The sequence below is a fragment of the Monocercomonoides exilis genome, assembly GCF_001643675.1.
Source record: "Monocercomonoides exilis strain PA203 chromosome Unknown scaffold37-1059404, whole genome shotgun sequence".
Taxonomy (NCBI): Eukaryota; Preaxostyla; order Oxymonadida; family Polymastigidae; genus Monocercomonoides; species Monocercomonoides exilis.
This window is the reverse complement of record NW_027150582.1, coordinates 751,348-771,526: the sequence shown is the minus strand read 5'-3', so window position 1 is coordinate 771,526 and position 20,179 is coordinate 751,348. Positions and strand designations below refer to the sequence as shown.

Below are 20,179 nucleotides of genomic sequence, written 5' to 3'. Positions count from 1 at the left end.
AAATTTATAACCAAACAAATTATTACTGCGAACAATCCGTTAAATATTATTTGCAAAAAATACAGAAATCCAATGAAAATCAAAATAAAAAATGTACCAAATGATTGAATTCAACGCTTTTAAAATTATAATTTTGTGGCATTTGCATCAAATATTGGAAAGGCTGTTAAAATAATTTAAACCGATTTAACTTTTTGGTTTAAATAAAATTGAAATATGATTTGTAAAATAATTAAATGAACAGAACTATAAAGAATTTCAGTAATTTCTTGCCTTATGAAACTCATAATTACATGAAATGCAAATGGAAATTTTTTCTTTTATCATTATGTATCTGTGATAAGAAATAATTGCTTTTTATCAATCATCAAATAAAACGGAAAAAGTTATAACTCAATCTAAGGTATTTACGATCTTAATTGACTCAACAATTGTGCCCAGGCCTTGTTATTTGCAGTTTTAAATGACAGGTATTATTCTTTTATATTACATTTACATATTAAAATCTATACCGAACATATCTTTATCGTTTTCATCAAAATTACCCTGAATAATCTATTTTTTTGGACATTTGCTTTTATTCAGATCCCACAAGAAATCAATTGATTAGTCCATGGCAACCATTGAACCCACATACGTCTAATTTTATTCAAAACAAACGGACTTCAAAAAACCATTCGAGACCGTATCAACTGATGGAAAACATTTCTCAGCCGCAAACATCTAGCGGAAAAGATTATTCTTTTTCAATGGGATATTTTCCCCATCAACCAATCATATTTTCGAACATAGATCAAAATCAGCAAATGCCATCTCAATGCGCAAGAACTTCGCAATCAACATATCCTTCTGATTCTTCGGGCTTGATTTATCCTTCAAGAAATGCACCTTTTTATATGCATTCATCGAAAAATAGACCTAATTCTCTTATTTCTCGACCAGCAAGTTCTCAAGTGAATCAATTAACGACTGCACGTATTCTTCATGATCATACACTTTCAAAGGAAAATGCAACAAGAGCTCTTCTAATTAGAAACGTTCCGCCAATTTTTTCACCCAAGTTTTATTATACGCTTTGTTCTGAATTTGGAGAGATTAGGCATTTTATTCCACAATATATCCGAACACATTTCTTTTTTGTTGTATCGTTTTTTAATTTGAAAAGTGCGATGAAAGCAAGGGATGAATTGATGAAGCTTAGCTTTGACGATGCTAAGTGGGATAACATTGTGCAAAATGCGATGAAGAAAGAAGAAGATAGGAAAAAGAGAAAAGGGAACAATGGAGAGTATTTACTTGCATCGTTCCTTAAACCTCCAAAGAGTATTAGTAATCAACAATCTGGAAGTGCATCCTTATTGGAAGATCCTGATGGTACTTCTGAATTTTCTCCTTCTTCTTCAAAATTACCAATTGCTTTGTCGACACTTTCGAAGCCGTCTCCTCTGCCTTTGCCTTTGCCTTCTCCATTGCCATCTCCATTGCAATCTCCGTCTCCGTCTCTATCTCCATCTGCATTGCCTTCCTTAACTCCTTCATCCAGTCCTTCACATTCACCTTCACATTCACATTCACCTTCACCTTCACACACTCCAACACTTGCAGCAGCACCACAGTCTGTAGAAGTTGCATTGCCAATGGCATCAGCATTAAGTGCAAACTCAACCCCATCATCTTTTCACTCTTCATTTATGCCTCCATTCACCACTTCATCATCATCATCATCTTCATCGTCATCCTCTTCTTCTTCTTCACTGACACAGTCACAGTCACAATCACAATCACAGCCACAATCATCTTCATCTTCATCTACTTCTATTTCAACATCAACATCAGCATCAACATCAGCATCAGCTTTATTATTAACTCCTCCTCCTCTCACTAAAAATCCTACTTCTTCTTCTCTTTCTTCTGTTTCTTCTCATTCTTCTCCTCTTCCTCTTTCATCCTCCCCCTCTTCCTCCTCCTCTCCAATGGATCATTCCTTCTCACTCCACCCTTTCTCCCACATGCATCGGGGTCTCATTGTCCACTACTTCATCCCCCACCGCTCTCTCCAGCAGCTCCACGAGCAATGGCTTGCCTCTGAAAACAACCCTTCCCTGCCTCCAGAAGAGAGAATTCCAATCGACGCGCGGAACGGAGAAATAGTTTCTCCGGAGAATGACGGGACGGTTGTGGTGTTTAATATACCACAGACGTTCTTGTGTAGAACAAGACCTCTTCAAGATTTGCCTACAATTAGATCATTGGCTTTGCTGAAGCAGAAGTCGTTGATTGGGCAGAGGGAGAGGATGGAGGCATTGAGGATGAGTAAGATGCAACAGCAGCTCCAGCAGCAACAACAAGAGAAAGAGAAAGAGAAAGAGAAAGAGAAAGACGAAGAAACAGGAAAAGAGACAGAAGAAAAGAAAAATGGAAAAGAAAAAGCGAAGGAAGAAGAAACAGGTGCAGCTCCATCAACAACAATAACGACAACAACATCAACAACATCTTCTTCTTCCTCCGCTTCTTCTTCTTCTTCCTCTAATTCTTCTTCCACCCCTTCCTCCAACACCCCCTCTCTCTCCTCCCGCATCATCAGTCTCGTCCGCCGCAGTATCGTCTACCCCCCACAAGACACATACTGCTACTTCCACTCCCTCGAGAACGCCTATGGCCCCATCAGGGAAGTGAGGAGCACGCCCCAAAAATGCCTCCACCGCTTTGTCGAGTTTTTTGATGTGCGAGATGCAGAAAAGGCGTATCTGGTGGAGAATGAGAAGGACAGGCTGAGGGAGATGATTCTGGGCAAAGGAGAGGCGATTTCGTTTCCGGCGAGTCAGTTTGGGTCAAGGCCGCTGCTGTCGTCGTTGGTGTATCGATCAGGAAGCAGCAATAATAGTAATAATAATACTGTTAATACTGCAATATTGCCTGGAAGTGCGAATATTGCTAATCCTTCTTCTTCTTCTTCTTCTTCATTGATATCTGCTTCTTCAACAACTACTACTGCAACTTCTTCTTCTTTGTTATCTTCTTCTTCTTCTTCTTCTTCCTCCTCCTCCTCCTCCTCCTCTTCTTCCCTCTATCCCACCCCAGCCTCCTTCATCGCCTCTCTCTCCGACAAGCGGAATTCCAACATAGACATCATGTACCCCATCCTATTGGAATGCCCTTCTCTGATGTTTTTCCCCTCTGAATTCAGCCGATCCCAGCATCGCCCTGTGATTGAGTTCAGCCACGGCGGTGGGATTAGAAAAGAACAAACAACTCCATTGGAGTTTGAGATGACGATGAGGAAGATTGATGAGGAGAATCTGATGGAGAAGGGGAAAGGAACTACAGGGCTGGTGTTGGCGTCGTCGTTGAAGAAGGAGAAAGGTATGGAAAAGGGGATGGATGGAATGAAAGAGAAATAATATTGTGATGATTAATTGAAAGAGCTTAGAGTGTTGTTTTTATTAATGCAACATTGATATTATATATTACTTATATATTTTTATCTATCAATTTATTTATTTATTTATTCATTTGCTAATTAATTTCTATAATAATATTAATTTAATTTATTTTAAATTATTTATAATACCCATTATTCCCATTATTCCCATTATTATTATTATCATCTCTTCTTAAATATCAATTAGAAGAGCCGTCAGCCTTTCATAATCCAGTTGTTGACAGTTGCATTCCAAAGCTATTGGAATTAATGACTGAGAATGAACATAACATAACATCTTCATCTTCATCTTCATCTTCATCTTCATCTTCATCTTCATCTTCATCTAATTCATCATCATCTCAAATATCTTCTTCTTCTACAGATAAAAAGATTAATAAAAGTGAAAATGACAATAAGAAAGAAGAAGAAAAAGGAGAAAAAGGAAAAGATGAAATTAAAGATGAAGAAACTAAAGAAGATGATACAAACATCATTGAAAAAGTCAATGAAATTGAAGAAGGAGAAGAAAACAAAGAAAACAAAGAAGAAAACAAAGAAGAAGGAGAAGGAGAAAGAGTAGGAAAAATAGAAGGAAAAACAGAAAGAGAAGAAAGAGAAGAGAAAAACCGATTATCAGAAGATGTTCAGATCGCAATGCAGAATTGGAGGTGCTATTGCCATCAGCTACAAGAAGCAAGGCAGAAGGAGATGAAGATGGCTGTGCTCCCATCAAAGGAAGGAGGAGGAGGAGGAGGAGGAGGAGGAGGAGGAAGAGAAAGAGAAAGAGAAAGAGAAAGAGAAAGAGGAGGAGGAATGAAAAGGAAGATGGGACAAAGTATTAATAATAATAATAATAATAGTAATAGTAGTGGTAGTAGTGGGGTTAATATGAGTGTAAATATAAGTATTAATAGTATTAATAGCATAAATAGCATAAATAGTAATATAACAAATAGTAATAATAGTAATAATACTAATTCAAATAGCAGTAGTAATAATAACAGTCTAATAAATGCACCATCTCCCTTGCAGATCCCTCCAATCAACACAAGCACCACTCCAGGAATCATTCAAAATCAACCACAAAATGTTGTTCAAAATCAAAGTGTTATTCAAAGTTATCCTCAATCTATGCAACATAACATTCAACAGAATATTCAACAAAGTCAACAATTGCAACAGCAATATCAATATAATGATTCAGTTGATACAGCCCCATTGCTTTCATCTATTTTATCTCCTTCTCCTTCTCCGTCTCCTTCTCATTCTCGCTCTTCCTCGCCTTCTTTGTCATCTTCATCAACCTCATCAACATCTTCTTCTTCTTCCCAGCAAATGTTACAAGATCGAAAAAGACAACAAGCATGTTTTACTCTTTCTTCTCCTTCTTATTCTGATCCATCATCATCATCTTCTTCTTCTTCTTCTTCATCATCTTCTTCTTCTATGCAAAGAGAAGTATTCAGTAAGAGTAATAATAGTACTAATGTTACTAATAGTATTATTATCAATAGCATTAATCCTATTAATAACATCTCTGGTATTATGAATGCGTCTCCCTCAGAATATCCCAATAGCTCCTCTTTCAATACATTCAGCAGTAATATCAGTAATAATACTAATAATACTAATAATACCATAATAAATAATAATAACATTTATAGTATTAATAGTAGCAATGGCAGTACAAGATCAACCTCTAAATCACCAAGTATGCTGTCATATGCATCAACAAAGACTACAAACTCTATTTATTCGGTTGCTTCTACTGCTTCTTTATCTTCTTCTGGTTCTTCTTCTAGTTCTTCTAATTCTTCTTCCTCTTCTTCTTCCTCTTCTTCTTCAATATCTCCGTCACCTTCTTCTTCATCTTCTTCAACATCTTCTATGAATTCTCTATCATCTGATACAAATAAAAGCACAAATACTAAATCTTCATCCTCCTCCTCTTCTTCTTCTAATTCCAATACAAATAATGCTCCTCCTATATTGTCCACTCAATTTCGGTTTATTCCTGCTAAAAGATCAACTTCTTCTTCTTCTTCTTCTAATTCTTCTTCTTCTTCTTCTTCCTCTTCATCATCATTATCTTCTTCTTCGTCGTCTTCTTCTTCTTCTATTAATTCTTCTTCATCTTCTTCCTCTTCGGATTCTCTATTGAATAATAATAATAATAATAACAACAGCACTAATACCAATATCTTTTCTTCTTCTTCTTCTTCCTCTTCTCTTCCTCCTCCTCATCTCTCTCCTTTCTCTCAACCTTATCTCCTTCCTCCTCCTCCTCCATTTGCTTCTTCTCTTTCTCTTTCTCCTTCTTCTTCTATTGATTCTTCTTCTTCTCTTTCTTCTTCTTCTTCTTCTCTTTCTTCTTCTTCTTTCTCTTTTCCTCTATCAAATAAACAGCAGCAGCAGCAACAACAACAACAATACCCTTCTTCTTTCTTATTCCCTTCAAATGGAATGAATACAAATATTAATAGCCTTCCTTTATCTTCTTCTTCAATTTCTTCTATTAATCCTTCTTCTTCTTCTTCTTTTTCTTCCTCTTCTTCTTCTCTTTCTTCTTCTTCTTCTTCCTCATCCAATCCAACAAGAACAATGAATTTATCTCCTTCTGCTGTTCCATTTGTATCTCATCTTTCTTCTCAGCCTCCTTTCTTCACTCAGAATTCTTCTTATGCTCCTTCTTCTTCTTCTATTCCTTCTTCTATGCCTTCTTCTTTTCCTCCTCCTTCTTCTTTATCTTCATATCCTCCACCTTCTTTTCCTTCTTCCTCTTCTTTATCTACTTTTCCTTCTTCTTCTTTATCTTCTTCTTCTTCATTTAACAGCAGTATCAATAGAACTATTAGTAATAATATAAGCAATATGAACAATATGTCTAATAATAACATAAATAACACAGGAAATGGCCTTCTTCCTGATTCCTCTGGAACTCCTGCTTTCCCTTTTCAACATCCTTCTTCTCTTTCTTCTCTTTCTTCCGTTCCTTCTCTTTCTTCTTTGCCTTCAATGTCTTCAATTCCATCTATATCTTCTATATCTTCTATATCTTCTGTTCCTTCTTTATCTTCGAATGCTGCTTTATTTGTTCCGAATGTGAATTCTTCTCTTTCTTCTTCTTCTTCTTCTTCTTCTTCTTCTATTTCTCCTTCTCCTTCTCCTTCCTCTTCTTTTCCCTCTTCTTCTCTTTCCTCATCTTCCTCCTCTTCCTCCTCTTCTTCTTCTCTAATTTCAAGATCTTCTCAATATTCCCATCCACAAAATGTATTTTTCTATTCTCCAAGCGCAAATTCATCTAATTCCTCTAAAGCTTCTTCAAATTCTTCTTCTTTTTCTTCTTCTCTTTCTTCCTCTTCAAATTCTTCTTCTCTTTCTTCTTCTTCCTCTTCTTCTTCTCTTTCTTCTTCTTCCTCTTCTTCTTCTCTTCCCCTCTTCCCTTCTTCCTCTAAGACATCTCATTCATTGCTTCCTCTTCCTCTCTCTTCTGATAAACCTTCTCCTGTTGCTATATCTCCTGCTTCTATCGGAAATAATAATAATAATATTAGTAATAATATTATTTCTTCTTCTTCTTCTTCTTTAAATTCTTCTCTTCTTCCAAAAACAAAAGAAACAAAAGAAACAAAAGAAGATAAAGAAATCCAGAATACTACTACTTCTTCTTCTCTTTCCTCTTCTTCATCTATTTCATCATCATCATCATCATCATCATCATCATCATCATCTTCTTCTTCTTCTCTTTCCTCTTCTTCTCTTTCCTCTTCTTCTTCCCCTTCTTCTTCCATCTCATCTTCCAAACCTCCTCATTCAATCACCATCACAACAGTGTCTCCACTCGAAGGAGAACAGAAAATATTCACAATTGTTTTGGATGATAGAAGAAAAGAAATGTACTGGAGGAATGTGTTGGAGAGCTTGAGTAAAGAGGAGGAAGAGAAGAAGAAGGAGAAAGAGAAGGAGAAGGAGAAAGAAGAAGAGAAAGAAGAAGAAAGGGAAGAGAAAGAGAAAGAAGAGAAGAAAAAGGAAGAGAAGGAGAAAGAGAAGGAAGAGAAAGAGAAGAAGGAAACAGAGGAAACGAATGAGAAAAAAGAAGAAATAAACAAAAAGAATGAAAAAACAGAAGAAGAAGAAGAAGAAGAAGGAATTATTGATGAGAAGAAAGAGAAAGAGAAAGAGAAAGAGAAAGAGAAAGAGAAAGAGAAAGAAAATGATAGAGAAAGAGAAAGAGAAGGAACAGAAACATTAATAGAGCCAACAAAGGAAGGCAAAGAAGGAAAAGAAGAAATTGAAAAGAACAAAACTTTTTCTTCTTCATCTTCATCTTCTTTATCTTCTTCATCTTCATTTTCTTCTCCTTCTCCTTCTCTTCTTCCTTCTTCTTCTTCTTCTTCTTCCTCATCCTCTTCTTCCTCTTTTGCTTTAACTCTAACTTCTTCTCCATCAAAAAGAAATAAAAAAACAACGTCAAAATTATCTTCTCCTCTTCCTTCTTCTCATCCTTCTTCTTCTTCTTCTTTTTCTTCTTCTCCTTCTTCTAATTCTTCTTCTTCTTCTTCCTCTTTTTCTTCTTCCTCTTCCTCCTCTTCCTATCATATTTCTTCTCCTTCTCCTTCAGATCTTTCAATGATTGCTTCTTCATTGTCTTCTCTTTTAACTTCTTCTATTCCATCTACTGCAATATCTTCCATTTTATCTTCTTCTTCTTCTTCTTCAAATTCTTCTTCTCTTTCTTCTTCTTCTTCCTCTTCTTCCTTATCTTCTCAATCTAATCTCGAAGGTTTTATTCAAAATTCCCACAAATATGTCTCCAATGTTGTTGATTTCCATCCAAATGATGAAAATAACACAGAAAACAATGAAAATATTAATAATAACATTGATAATAATAATAATAATAACAATATGGTTTCTTCTTCTCCTCTTCTTCCTTCTCTTCCTTCTGTTCCTTCTCTTCCAACGATTTCTTCTGCAACTGCTTCTTCTATTTATCAAAATCAAACTTCTTTGCCTTTATCTGCTTCTCCTCCTCTTCCAATTAATTCTTCTTCTTCTTCTTCTCTTTCTTCTCTTTCTTCTATTTCTTCTCTTTCTTCGTCAACTTCTCCTCCTTCTTCTTTTCCACATCTTTATCTTCCTCCTCCTCCTCCTTTTCCTTCTTCTTCTCTTTCTTCTTCTTCTTCCTCTTCCTCTTCCTCTTCTTCTCTTTCTTCTTCTTCTTCTTCTCATTCTTCTTCCTTCCATTTATTTTCTCCTCTTTCTTTCTCATTGAAAAAGATTAATAACATAAATAATAATAATAATAATAATTATATCAATAATAATATCAATAATAATTCTATTTCTTATTCTCCTTCTCTCTCTCTCATCTCTTTCACTCCTCAGCTTTCTCTCTTCTCTCCGAATGTTAATTCTTCTTCTTCTTCTTCTATTTCTTCTTCTATTTCTTCTTCTATTTCTTCTTCTTCTTCTTCCTCTTCCTCCTCTTCTTCTTCCTCTTCTTCTTCTTCTCCATCGTTTTCTAATCTTTCTCTTATTCCTTCTTCTTCTTCTCCTCTTTTTGCTTCTTCTTCTTCTTCTTCCTCTTCTTCTTTATCGTCGTCGTCATCTTCTTCTTTTCCTGGCTTAAGTTTATTTGCGTCTCCTTCTCCTTCTCCATCGCCTTTATCTTCTTCTTCTTCTTCCTCTTCTTCTTCCTCATCTTCTTCTTTCTCTTCCTCTTCTTCCTCATCTTCCTCATCTTCTTCTTCTATCTCACCTTTTTCTTCTCCTCCTTTCTTCCTCTGTTCAATGAACAATGCATCAAGTCCTTTATCTTCTAATGTTTATTCTTCTTCTCCTCTTTCTTCTTCTTCCTCTTCTTCTTCCTCTCCTTCTCTTTCTATACCTTCTCCTCCTTCTCCTTCTTCAATAAACACTTCTTCTTCTTCTTCTTCTTCTTCTATTTCATCATCTTCATCATCTTCTTCTTTATCTTCTTCTTCCTCTTCCTCTTCCCCTCTTTATCTTTCTGCTCTTTCTCCTCTCCTACAACAACATCTCTCTGATAATATATCTCTTCTGTCTGATAATATTTCTTCTTCTTCTTCCTCTATGTCTTTATCTTCTTCTTCTTCTTCCTCTTCTTCTAATAATGATAATAATCTTTCTATTACAAATAAATCGGATTTTATTGAAACAAATTCTGATGCTGATGTTAATGCTGATGTTGATAATGATAATAAGAATTCTTCCTCCTCCTCTTCCTCTTCTTCTTCTTCTCTTCCTTCTTCTGCACATTTTAATTTTATTCAATCATTACCTTTGCCTTTGCCACCTTCTTCTTCCATTTCTTCTTCTTCTTCTCTTTCTTCTTCTATTAATATTCCTCTTCCCCCTCCCCCTCCTCCCCCTCCTCCTCCTCCACTACCTCCTCTTCCTCCCCATCTTCAATCTTCTTTATCTCTTTCTCATTCTTCTTCTTCTTCTTCTTCTTCTTCTTCTTCTTCTCTTTCTTCATTATCTTCTCCTTCCCCTTCCCCTTCCCCTTCCCCTTCTTCCTCCTCCTCTTATTCTTCTCTTATGTCTCCTTCTTCATCCTTAGCAGCTATAGCTGCATTGCCAACACCTCCTTCTTCATCTTTATCCTCTTCTTCTTCTTCTTCTTCTTCTTCTTCTATTTCATCATCATCTTTATCCTCTTCTTCTCATTCTATTTCTTCTGCTTCTTCTTCTGCGTCTTCTTCTCCTTCCTCTCAATCTCTGCTATCAATCAGTGCATTTAAAGGAATATCTGAAGAACTGCCTCATTCTTCCTCTTCTTCCTCTTCTTCTTCTTCAACTACGTCTTCTGCTTCTTCATCTCCATTATGTTTGTCATTATCTTCTCCTTCTCCTTCTCCTTTTCTTTCTTCATCTTCATCTTCATCATCTTCTGATATGACAGAGCATAATAATAATAATAATACTAATAATTATACTAATAATGCTAATAATGATTATTATGCTAATAATAATAGTGATAATGATAAAGAGGATAATGGTGATAATAACGATAATGATTCTTTTTTAGCGTTTTCTTCTGCTCAGATAGAGAGAGAGGAGAAGGAGAAGAAGGAGAAGAAGGAGAAGAGGAATTGTCTGAGCAGAAGAATTAAATGCGATGAAGAGAAAGAAGAGAAAGAAGAAGAGAAAGAGAATGTGAAAGAGAAAGAAGAAATGCATGCTGCAGATTTAAGTAGCGTTATTAGTAAATGTTATGATAATGATAATGATAATGATGAAGATGAAGATGAAAATAATGAAATTATTGATAATAAAGATAACAATGATGATGATTATAAAACTGTTGAATTGGACATAATTCATCTTCATTTTCCCTCTCAATCTAACCTTCCCTCACAATCTCTATCTGATTCTCAATCTAATCTTTCCTCTCAATCTGATTCTCTTCCCTCTCAATCTTCTCTTCCCTCTCCCTCTCAATCTCAATCTCAACCTCATTCTATTTCCTGTCTTCATTCAGATGATAATCTTTATTTGCCACAACCACACCACCGTATTCGTTTTTTAGCGAATAATCTTAATTTTCGGAAGAGTTCTGATAAAATAATAAAAAATGTAAAAGAAGAAGAAGAAAGAAAGAAAGAAATAAAAGAAGATAAATTTGATTATAAATTAGAACAAGAAAAAGGAAATAAAATAGAAATAGAAATCGGAAAAGAAAAAGAATTTGAAACAGAGAAAGAAAATGATTATGAACCAAAATATTGTCAAAAACAGTCATTTTCGGAGAATAAGAGCCAACAGGAGAAATTCAAATGTTCCTTTCATCATTCCACTGTGAAAGAGCAAATTGAATACAGCAATTTAAATGCTGATTGTATTTCTCCGAAGAATGATATTTCTCCGAAATCTTCTTCTTCTTCTTCTTCTTCTTCTTCTTTATTATCTTCTTCTTCTCAGTCTATTTGTGCCAGTACAATATCTTCAATACCCTCTGACCAGAGGGAAAAAGCAGAATTATTACCTTCTCTTCGTCTTCTCTCTCTTTCTCCTCCTTCTTCTTCTCATTCTTCTCAAAATCCGACTGCTTCTTCTTCTCCTTCTTCTTCATATAATTTTTCGTCACCAACAACTTCTAAAGCAACAAAACAATCTTCTTCATCTTCTATTTATCTCCCTCCTCTTCCTCCTCCTCCACCTCCTCCTCATCTCTCCCAATCTCATTCTTTATCTCTTCCTCTCCCCCTTCCTCTTCCTCTTTCTTTATCTCGTTCTCTCTCTCATTCTTCTTCTTCTTCCTCTTCCTCCTCCTCTTCTTCTTCACCCGATCGATATATTTCATATATATCTCCTTCCAAATGCAGAAGTGTGAAGAATTTCTTGGATTATGATGATGAAACAAGAGAAAATGATGAAAGAAATGAAAGAAATGAAAGAAAAGAAAGAAACGAAGGAAATAAGGAAAGAATTTATGATACAAAAAATAAAGATGATGAGAATAAAGTGAATAATCATAATTATGATGAAAAAGATGACAAAGAAGAGATGATATTGAAACATACAAATGAAACAAAAGAAACAATAAAATTAGAGGAACAAAAAGAAATTGAAGAAATTGAAGAAATTGAAGAAATTGAAGAGATAAAAGAAATAAAAGAAATAAAAATGGATTTAACATTAACATCTTCTCCTTCTCCTTCTCCTTCTTCTTCTCCTTCTTCATCTATTGTAACACCTCTTACTCTTCCTCTTGCTTTATCTCTTTCTCCAACACCTAAATCTGTTTCTATTCTTCCTTCTTCTTCTTCTTCTATTTCTCTTTCTCCTTCTCCTCCTCCTCCTCCTTCTTCTGATGTAGCTAATATTTCTATCGGACTTATATCTTCATTTAATCCATTAGCCCCAACATTGAATGATCTTTCTTCCACATCTTCCTTCTCTTCTTCTTCTCCCTCTTCTTCTTCTTCTTCCTCCTCCTCATCTTCTTCTTCCATTTCTTTGTCAGAAGCAATATCTTCTTCATTGTTGGATGTTGAACTTTCAGATATCATTGATGACGAAGATAAAATTGAAAAGACAGATGAAAAGAACAATCAATCATCTATTTCTTCATCTTTTATTTCTTCTTCTGTTTCAACTTCTTCTTCTTCTTCTTCCTCCTCTATTGCTTCTTCCTCTTTGTTATCTCATTCCGTATTTTCCCCTCTCCAAATATCTTCAAAGAGAATCGATGAAGAAGATGACGAAGAAGAAGAAGAAGAAGACGATGATGACGATAGCATTGAAGATGATGATAAACAAGATGGACAAGACAATAAAAACAATAAAGAAGAAGATAAAGAAGAAGATAAAGAAGAATCAAATATCATAAATAAATGCCTTATTTCTTCTTCTTCTTCTTCTTCTTCTTCTTCTTCTTCTTCTTCTTCTTCTTCTTCTTCTTCTTCTTCTTCTTCTCATCTGATTGAACAACCATCTCCCAAAATGAACAAGAGCATTAGTTCAATTAATAATAACAATAATAACAAAATCAATGATAACAATGATAATAACAATATTAATGATGAGCTGCTAAATGTCCAACCAATAGCTCATCTTCTTTCTTCTTCTGTTTCTTCAATTGTTTCTGCTTCTAATTCATCTTCTTCATCTTCTTCTTCATCATCTTCTTCATCTTCTTCTCATTCTTCTCATTCTTCTCTATCTTCTTTATCTTCTTTATCTTCTCTCTCGTTCTTTTCTCCTTCTCTTTCTAATCTTTTCTCTCCTTCTTCTCCTTCTCCCTCTCCATCATCATCATCTTCTTCTTCTTCTTCCTCTTCTACTTCTTCTTCTTCTCTCTCTTGTTGTTCTTCTCCTCTTTTCTCTTCTATTTCTTCTCTTTCTTCTCTCTCTTCTCCAGCAGCAGCTGCTCTAACTATTTCTTCTCCTTCTGTTTCTTCTTTTCTCTTAAAATCTCTTTCTCCTTCTTCTTCTCCGATGCATCAGATAACATTGCCTGCGCCATCATTTTGATGGAATTGTTTGAGAGAGAGAGAGAGAGAGAAAGAGAGAAAGAAAGAAATAAATTATTTGGTGGTAGAAAAAGTTTAAATATAAATAAATAAATAAAAATATTAAAGTCAATTTAGAAGAAGAAGAGAAAAAATAATTTATTTCTGGATTGCGCATTTGAGAAGGAGAAGAATTTATAAGGAAAGGAAAGAAAAGAAAAGAAAAGAAATTTATTTATAAACAAAAAGGATTGAATTGAATAGAAATAAATAGAAATGAAATGAAATTATTTGAAATGAAATGAATTGAAATGAAATGAAATGAATTGAATTGAATTGAAATGAAATGAAATAAAATGAAGGAACTTGAATTTTTTCTTCTTAAATCAGAAAAAAAGTTGAGGAAGAAAAAGAAATTTTTTCTTTCCTGATGATAATGATGAGGAAGAGGTGATATTTCTGCTTTTGAATAGAGGAACGATTTCCTATTGTTGAATTATTAATTTGTGTGATAATGTTTTTTTTCTTTTTTAAAATCCTTATATATGAATGGCTTTTAATCCAAAAAATAAAGAGATGCAAATCTTGTTCTTATTCTTGTTCTTATTCTTGATCTTATCGTTGTCTTCATCTTCTATTCTTCTCTTCTATTTTTCTTATCTCTGATCTTCTCTTAACTAATTAATTTCATCTTATCTATTGTTTCTCACTCTCTTCTTCATCTCTTCATCTCTTCATCTATTAATCTATTTGCGTGTTATTCAATCTTAATTTCTCTTATTCATTCTTATTTAATCTTTTCATTGTTATTTTTTTTTTTTAGACGATTGTTTGTCGGTCTTAACTTTGTTAGTATTGCGAATATATTCGCCATACATTTCATTCTCTTTCTCTTTCTCTTTCTTTTTCTCTCTCTCTCTTTCTCTCTCATTCTCTTTTGTTTAAAACTGTGCTTCCATCTATTTCTCAATTAAATATGAAAAATAAAATGTTTTTATTTTATTTATTGTTTGTGTTTCTTTGAATTTTCATCATGTTTAATTTTATTTTGCTATTTGTTTTTTCTTTTTCCTTTTTGATTTTATAAAAAAATGAATTGATATTTGAGATGTTGCGTATTTGATAATTTATTTCCATATTGTTTTTTTATGTTCGTTCTTTTCAATTGTTTGAATTGGAATATCGAAGGAATTAATTTTTAATTTTAATTTTAATTTAATTTTTTTTTTATCTTTTTCTTTAACTTTTCATTTTCCCCCCTTTTTTTTTTAAAAAAAAAAAAACTTATTTCTTTTATTTGTTGCTTTCAATAACAATATTATTATTATTTTATTATTATTATTATTATTATTATTATTCTTTATAATAAAAATAATATTAATATTAATAATATTATTATTAATTGTGCAAGAGATATAAAAATTTCACATTCACAATTTTTATCACATTCACCTTTTTTAGTTGCAAATCTCAATCTTTTTCGATTTTTTCTTTCTTTCTTTCTTTCTTTTCTTTTTTTCCCCCCATTTTTTCTTAAAATCAATTCCGAAATATAATTCATTTTTTTTGTATTTATATTATTTATTAGTTTATTTATTTATTTATTTATATGTTATTTCTGTTTATTGAAGTTAGTTATGCTTCTTTTATCTCTTTTTTCATATTGTTCCTCTTCTTTTAACAGGAAATATAATTTTTATTTTTTTATTTTGATAAACTTCTTTTTCATTGTTGTTCTTTGAGTTTAACAATCGTCAATTTAATCTTCTCTTCTTTTGTTTCTCTCAAACTATTTTTGTTTATCTCTCTCTCTCTCTCTATCTCTCTCTCTTTCTCTCTCTTTATTCCTCTTTTTTTTGTATTTTTTTATTTTATTCTTTAATTTTTGGATTATTTAAGCCAATTTGTTTATTGTTGTTGATAGAAAAAAAGAAAAAAAAAGAAAAAAGAAAAAAAGAAAAATGAACAAAATAATTCTTATTGTTCGCTTCTTTGCTGTTCTTATAACTCAAAAGAAGAAAAAAAAATAATATGATGCGTATTTTTAATTCAACCTTCTGTAGTTAATTTCGTCTGCAAGCATTTCTTTTTCTTTCTGTCAATCTATTTGTCTATCTCACTCTTTCTGTTTATCTTTCCTTTCTTTCCATCTTTTTTTCAGATCAAGTTATTTATATTGTTTTTAATTTTCTCCCTATTTTTATTTGAGGAAAAAGAAATAACAAAAACCCAGAATTAAAAAAGAATTTGAAATGTTTGCAGATTTCAATTCATCCCTTCATTCCGGCAATTCTCACACCATCTCCAAGAATTTCCGGCCACTCCACCTTTTTTTATTTGAATTCTTATAATTTCTCCGATGAACCCTCCAAACCCTTCATCGCAAACCAGTCATGCCATAAGGATATGTAACATTAGCATCACACCACTCCACACCACCGGATACTGTTACTAGCACTTGCTCTCTTTATTTTTGATAATCACTAAAAAATGATGATGGGCTACAAAATCATTTTTTTTATTTTACAAAATGATTTATTTTAATGGGTTGTTTTTTTCATTTGTTATGCGTCTCAAATTTGTTATGTTTGTATTTTGATTTCTTTTGTTCGTTAAATCCCTTAAAGCAGAGCCTGTTGTGCAACAACTTTGTTCTAATTTTTATTCAAATATCTTTTTTTTTTTCAATTCCTGCGTTTTTGTACCCGTTGTCAACGACTTTAATTGCGGTTTCGTTTCAATCTAAGGGTTTTTGAAGACATATGTGCTTTGTCTTGCTTTCAATTAAGCCACTTTTATTAGCAAACGGATATTCGATTATGTTATATTTGTTGAAGATCAACAATAATGTAATAGTTGCATTGTGCTTTTTTATAGATGAAACATAATGAAGGATAAAGTTTTATCGATTATGGCTGCCTTTTTATTTCTTTTCATCGTTCAACGTTTGCATCATGTTTAAGTTCTGTTATTACACACACCACAATATAAATCAATTTTTTCTCGATTTTTTCATCGACATTATATTTTTGTCTCATTTTCGAAACAGCAATTAACATTTTGAAAGAAGCATCTGAAAAACAACTTTTTGAATATTTTTTCATTTTTCAAAAATCAAATACAAACATTAAAGAGCGAAAAAGATGAAATCAATTAAATCTGTTTAAGTTCATATAAATTAATCAAAAAGGAATTTGAAAAATTTTCGTGTTATTCGTAAATACTTTGATTTATAAAAATTATGAAATACAAAATTCTAAAATTTATGTTTTCAAAAGATCTGGGACAAAATTCTTTCATTTATGAAAAAAGCAATGATTTGTTCCAAACTTTTTCTGCATATTTTTGTTAATTATTTTTCCATTTTCATGGGGGAAAAATGTACAAATATTATATAGTTGAGAGAAATCTTTGAAAGCCTTAAATGGAACAATATTCACAGATCAAAAAATTTCGTCTCATCTGTTAAACTTGATCAATGCATACCCATACTCTTAATTACTTCTATTATAACCGTTTTCTAAAATTGAAAATATGTCTGAAGGAGAACAAACAACTGTGGCTGATGAGCTTAAAGAAGGCCATGATGATAAGGTTGACATTTATTTGTAGATTTCTTTGTAAAAATTTGTAAATATGAATTACCAAATATAAAAGAGCTTTGATGGAATGGCAGCCTTTCAGGCAAATGCATTCGAATCATTTGAAAAAGATTTTAATGAAGTTCTAGCGCAACTTGTGGGAGATACCTCATTGGATCGTTTTAGACAAGAATATGAAAAACTTTATCGTGCTTTGCAAAAAAGTCATGAAAGTGAAAAAAGATTGATTAGAAGATGCCATGAATTAAATGCAGAAATTGTTAGCAACGCAACAAAAGTTAAAGCAGCTCTGACTTTATCACAAAAGGATAGCGAAACAATTGCGGCTCTTAGAAAGGTTTTTCTTAAACATCAATATTTTTTAATTTATATAAATTTCTTTGCATAATTAAAACTAAAAATTTTTAGGAAGTTGACACATGCTTCAAAATGGTCAATGCTTCAAGAGAAAAGGAAAAATTAGCGAAAGAAACAATTGAGCAACTCAAAGCTGAAATCACAAATCTTAGCAAACTTGTTGATCAAGGACCATCTGCTTCTGCTGAACAAGAAGCTGTCATTCAAGAGTTGCAACGTGTGAGAGACGAGCTTGTATCAGAAAGGGATCAGCTTTCACAGCAAATTACGCAACAAAAGAAAGAAGCTCTGGAAAGCATGGAAAAAACACATAAGTTAGAAAGCGAGATATTGAGGCTTCAACGCGAGGTGGATGCGGGAGCAAAGAAAATGAAAGAGAAAGAAGGAGACATTGAAAAGCTCCGCAGGCGCTGTGACGGGCAGGAAAAGTCACTTCACGAGCAAGAAGAGCAGCTGCAGCAGAGGGATTATGAGATCACAATGAGGAATGAGCAGCTGAGGGCAGCGCAGAAAGAGGCGAAGGAGCTGCGAGACGCAAAGTCGAAAGCGCTGACGGAGATTGAGACGATGCGGAACAACTACTTCAGAGAGAAAGAGAGGAACACACGGCTGGAGAAGGAGATAGAGAAGAGGGATGGAGATCTGACGCAGCAGCAGAAGACGATTGCGCAGTTGGAGCAAGAGAAGAGGGGGAAAGAGAAGGACTTGCAGGTTTCGTCGCAGAAGCAGAAGGATATTGAGAGGGAGGTGCAGAGGTGGGTGAAGATGACACGGACAGCAGAGGACAAGACGCACAAAGTGGAGACGGAGAAGAAGGAGCTGGAGGAGAAGATTAAGATGATGGAGCACGAGATGGCAGTGCTGGAGAATGAGCTGAGTGAGAAGGAGCAGCTGAACGAAGGGATGGCAAAGAAGCTGAATCTGATGGATCAGAAGCTGGTGGGGGCGGTGCAGAAGAAAGATCAGATCGAAGAGGAGAAAGTGGAAGAGATCGAAGAGAAGAAGGCGTTGCAGGCACAAATAGAGAAAGCAAGAAAAGACCTTCAGGATCTGAGGAACCGGATAATGGAGCTGGAGAAGTCGAAGATCAAATATGCGACGCTGCACAACCAGAGCCGGGAAGAATGGAAACAGGCGATAGCTGATCTGAAGATACGAGACTTGCGTATAGCAGACCAGCAGAAAGAGAGGGGGCAGCTGATAGCGAAGCTGAAGCAGCAGCAGTCGCTGTATGAGACGGTGAGGGCAGAGAGGAATCTGGCGAATCGGAATCTGATGAGCGCGCAGGAGGCGCTGGCGGAGTATCGACGGAAGTTTTCTCTGATGGACCAGCAGCTGGTGCAGCTGAAGGACGAGAACAAGATTAAGAGTGAGACGTGTGTTGTGCTGAAGCATGATCTGGACAAAGTGGTGAATGAGGTGCAGACGAAGGAGAAGGAGATTGGAGATCTGTGCAGGCAGCTCAAGACGTCGGAGGAGACGGTGGCTGCTGAGGTTTGGTTTTTGAAAAAGAGGAGGGGAGGAAAGAGAAAGAGGAAAAGAAAGAAAAAAAGAGATTAAGAAAAGAAGTTATTTATTTGAAAGATAATTTTCTAATCCTTTTTTATTTTTATTTTTATTTTATTTTATTTTATTTTATTTTATTTATTTATTTTGTTTATTTCAGGAAAAAGAGATCAAAAAGCTGGACCACATCATTGCGACGTCAGAAGTGCAAGTGCGCCAGCTGCGTGAGCAGTACAAGGCAGTGATGCAGGAGAGGGACATTTTGGGTTCTCAACTCATCCGCCGGAATGATGAGCTGGCGTTGCTGTATGAGAAGATCAAGATCCAACAGAGCTATCTGTCGAAAGGAGAGGTGCAGTACAACGAGAGAATCGAAGACATTCGGCTGTTGAAGTTCAAAATATCTGAGCTGAAGAACCAGGTGATGATCCTGTCAGGGCGGGTGGGCAATGTGGATGAGCTGAAAAGAGAGGTGATAAGGCTGCAGCAGGAGCTGCAGGCGGAGAAGTCGAAGTCTCAGGCGATGGCAGAAGAGCTGGAGAACCCGATGAATGTGCACAGGTGGAAGCTGCTGGAAGGCTCAGATCCTTCTATGTTTGACATGGTGATGAAGATCAAGACGCTGCAGAAGAGGCTGATTGCGAAGACGGAGGAGGTGATGAAGAAGAACCTGGAGCTGGAGGAGAAGGAAAAGATGTATGACCATCTCAAGGAGGTGCTGAAGAGACAGCCAGGGGTGGAAGCTTCGAAGCAGCTCAATGCACTGCAGGCAGCTATGAGAGAGAGGACGAAACAGCTAAAGGCATGAATAAACTATTCATGGAAAACTTAACTTTTTATTTATTCTTTTATTCATTTATTTTTTCATTTATTTAAATGTTTATTAATTTCTTAATTAATTAATTTTTTCATTTATTTATTTACTTTATGAAAAAATTATTTTTTGATATTTTTAAATTATTTGATATATTTTTTTGTAGGCTCTTGCTGCTGAATTGAACTTTGCACATGCACAGATGGAGGAATATCAATATGAACTTCAATCTAAAACACAAGAAAATCAAGAAATGAAAGAAAAATATTTTGCAACGAAAAAGAGAGAGCAAAAATTAATTGAAAAAGATAGAGAAATTAGGGAAAGGGAAAAAGCTGCAAATGCCTCTCCTCCCGTTGCATCTGGTCCGCGCTTCGTTGGAGGAGGATTTTCACTGGATCATGCATAACTTATTTTTATTATTTATTTATTATTTTCGAAAAAAAAATAATATTAATCAGAAAAATTTGATCAAAGCCATCATTTTTGATTGATA

At 34.3% G+C, this 20,179-nt stretch overlaps 2 protein-coding genes across 2 annotated transcripts; both read left to right on the top strand.

Annotated features, from left to right (window-relative positions):
• Positions 1-463: 463 nt before the first annotated feature.
• MONOS_7049 (uncharacterized protein) lies at positions 464-13,426 on the top strand (the record flags this gene model as incomplete). Its single annotated transcript, XM_067877343.1, has 3 exons — positions 464-470; positions 586-3,363; positions 3,630-13,426. The coding sequence occupies 3 exons, from the start codon at positions 464-466 to the stop codon at positions 13,424-13,426; spliced, it is 12,582 nt and encodes a 4,193-aa protein (XP_067723479.1).
• Positions 13,427-16,892: 3,466 nt separating this feature from the next.
• On the top strand, positions 16,893-20,154 carry MONOS_11807 (putative flagellar associated protein). The gene is made up of 5 exons (XM_067864374.1): positions 16,893-16,998; positions 17,062-17,343; positions 17,415-18,857; positions 19,030-19,671; positions 19,850-20,154. Exons 1-5 carry the CDS (start codon positions 16,939-16,941, stop codon positions 20,090-20,092), a joined length of 2,670 nt encoding a protein of 889 aa, XP_067723478.1. The 5' UTR covers positions 16,893-16,938; the 3' UTR covers positions 20,093-20,154.
• The last annotated feature ends 25 nt before the right edge of the window (positions 20,155-20,179 follow it).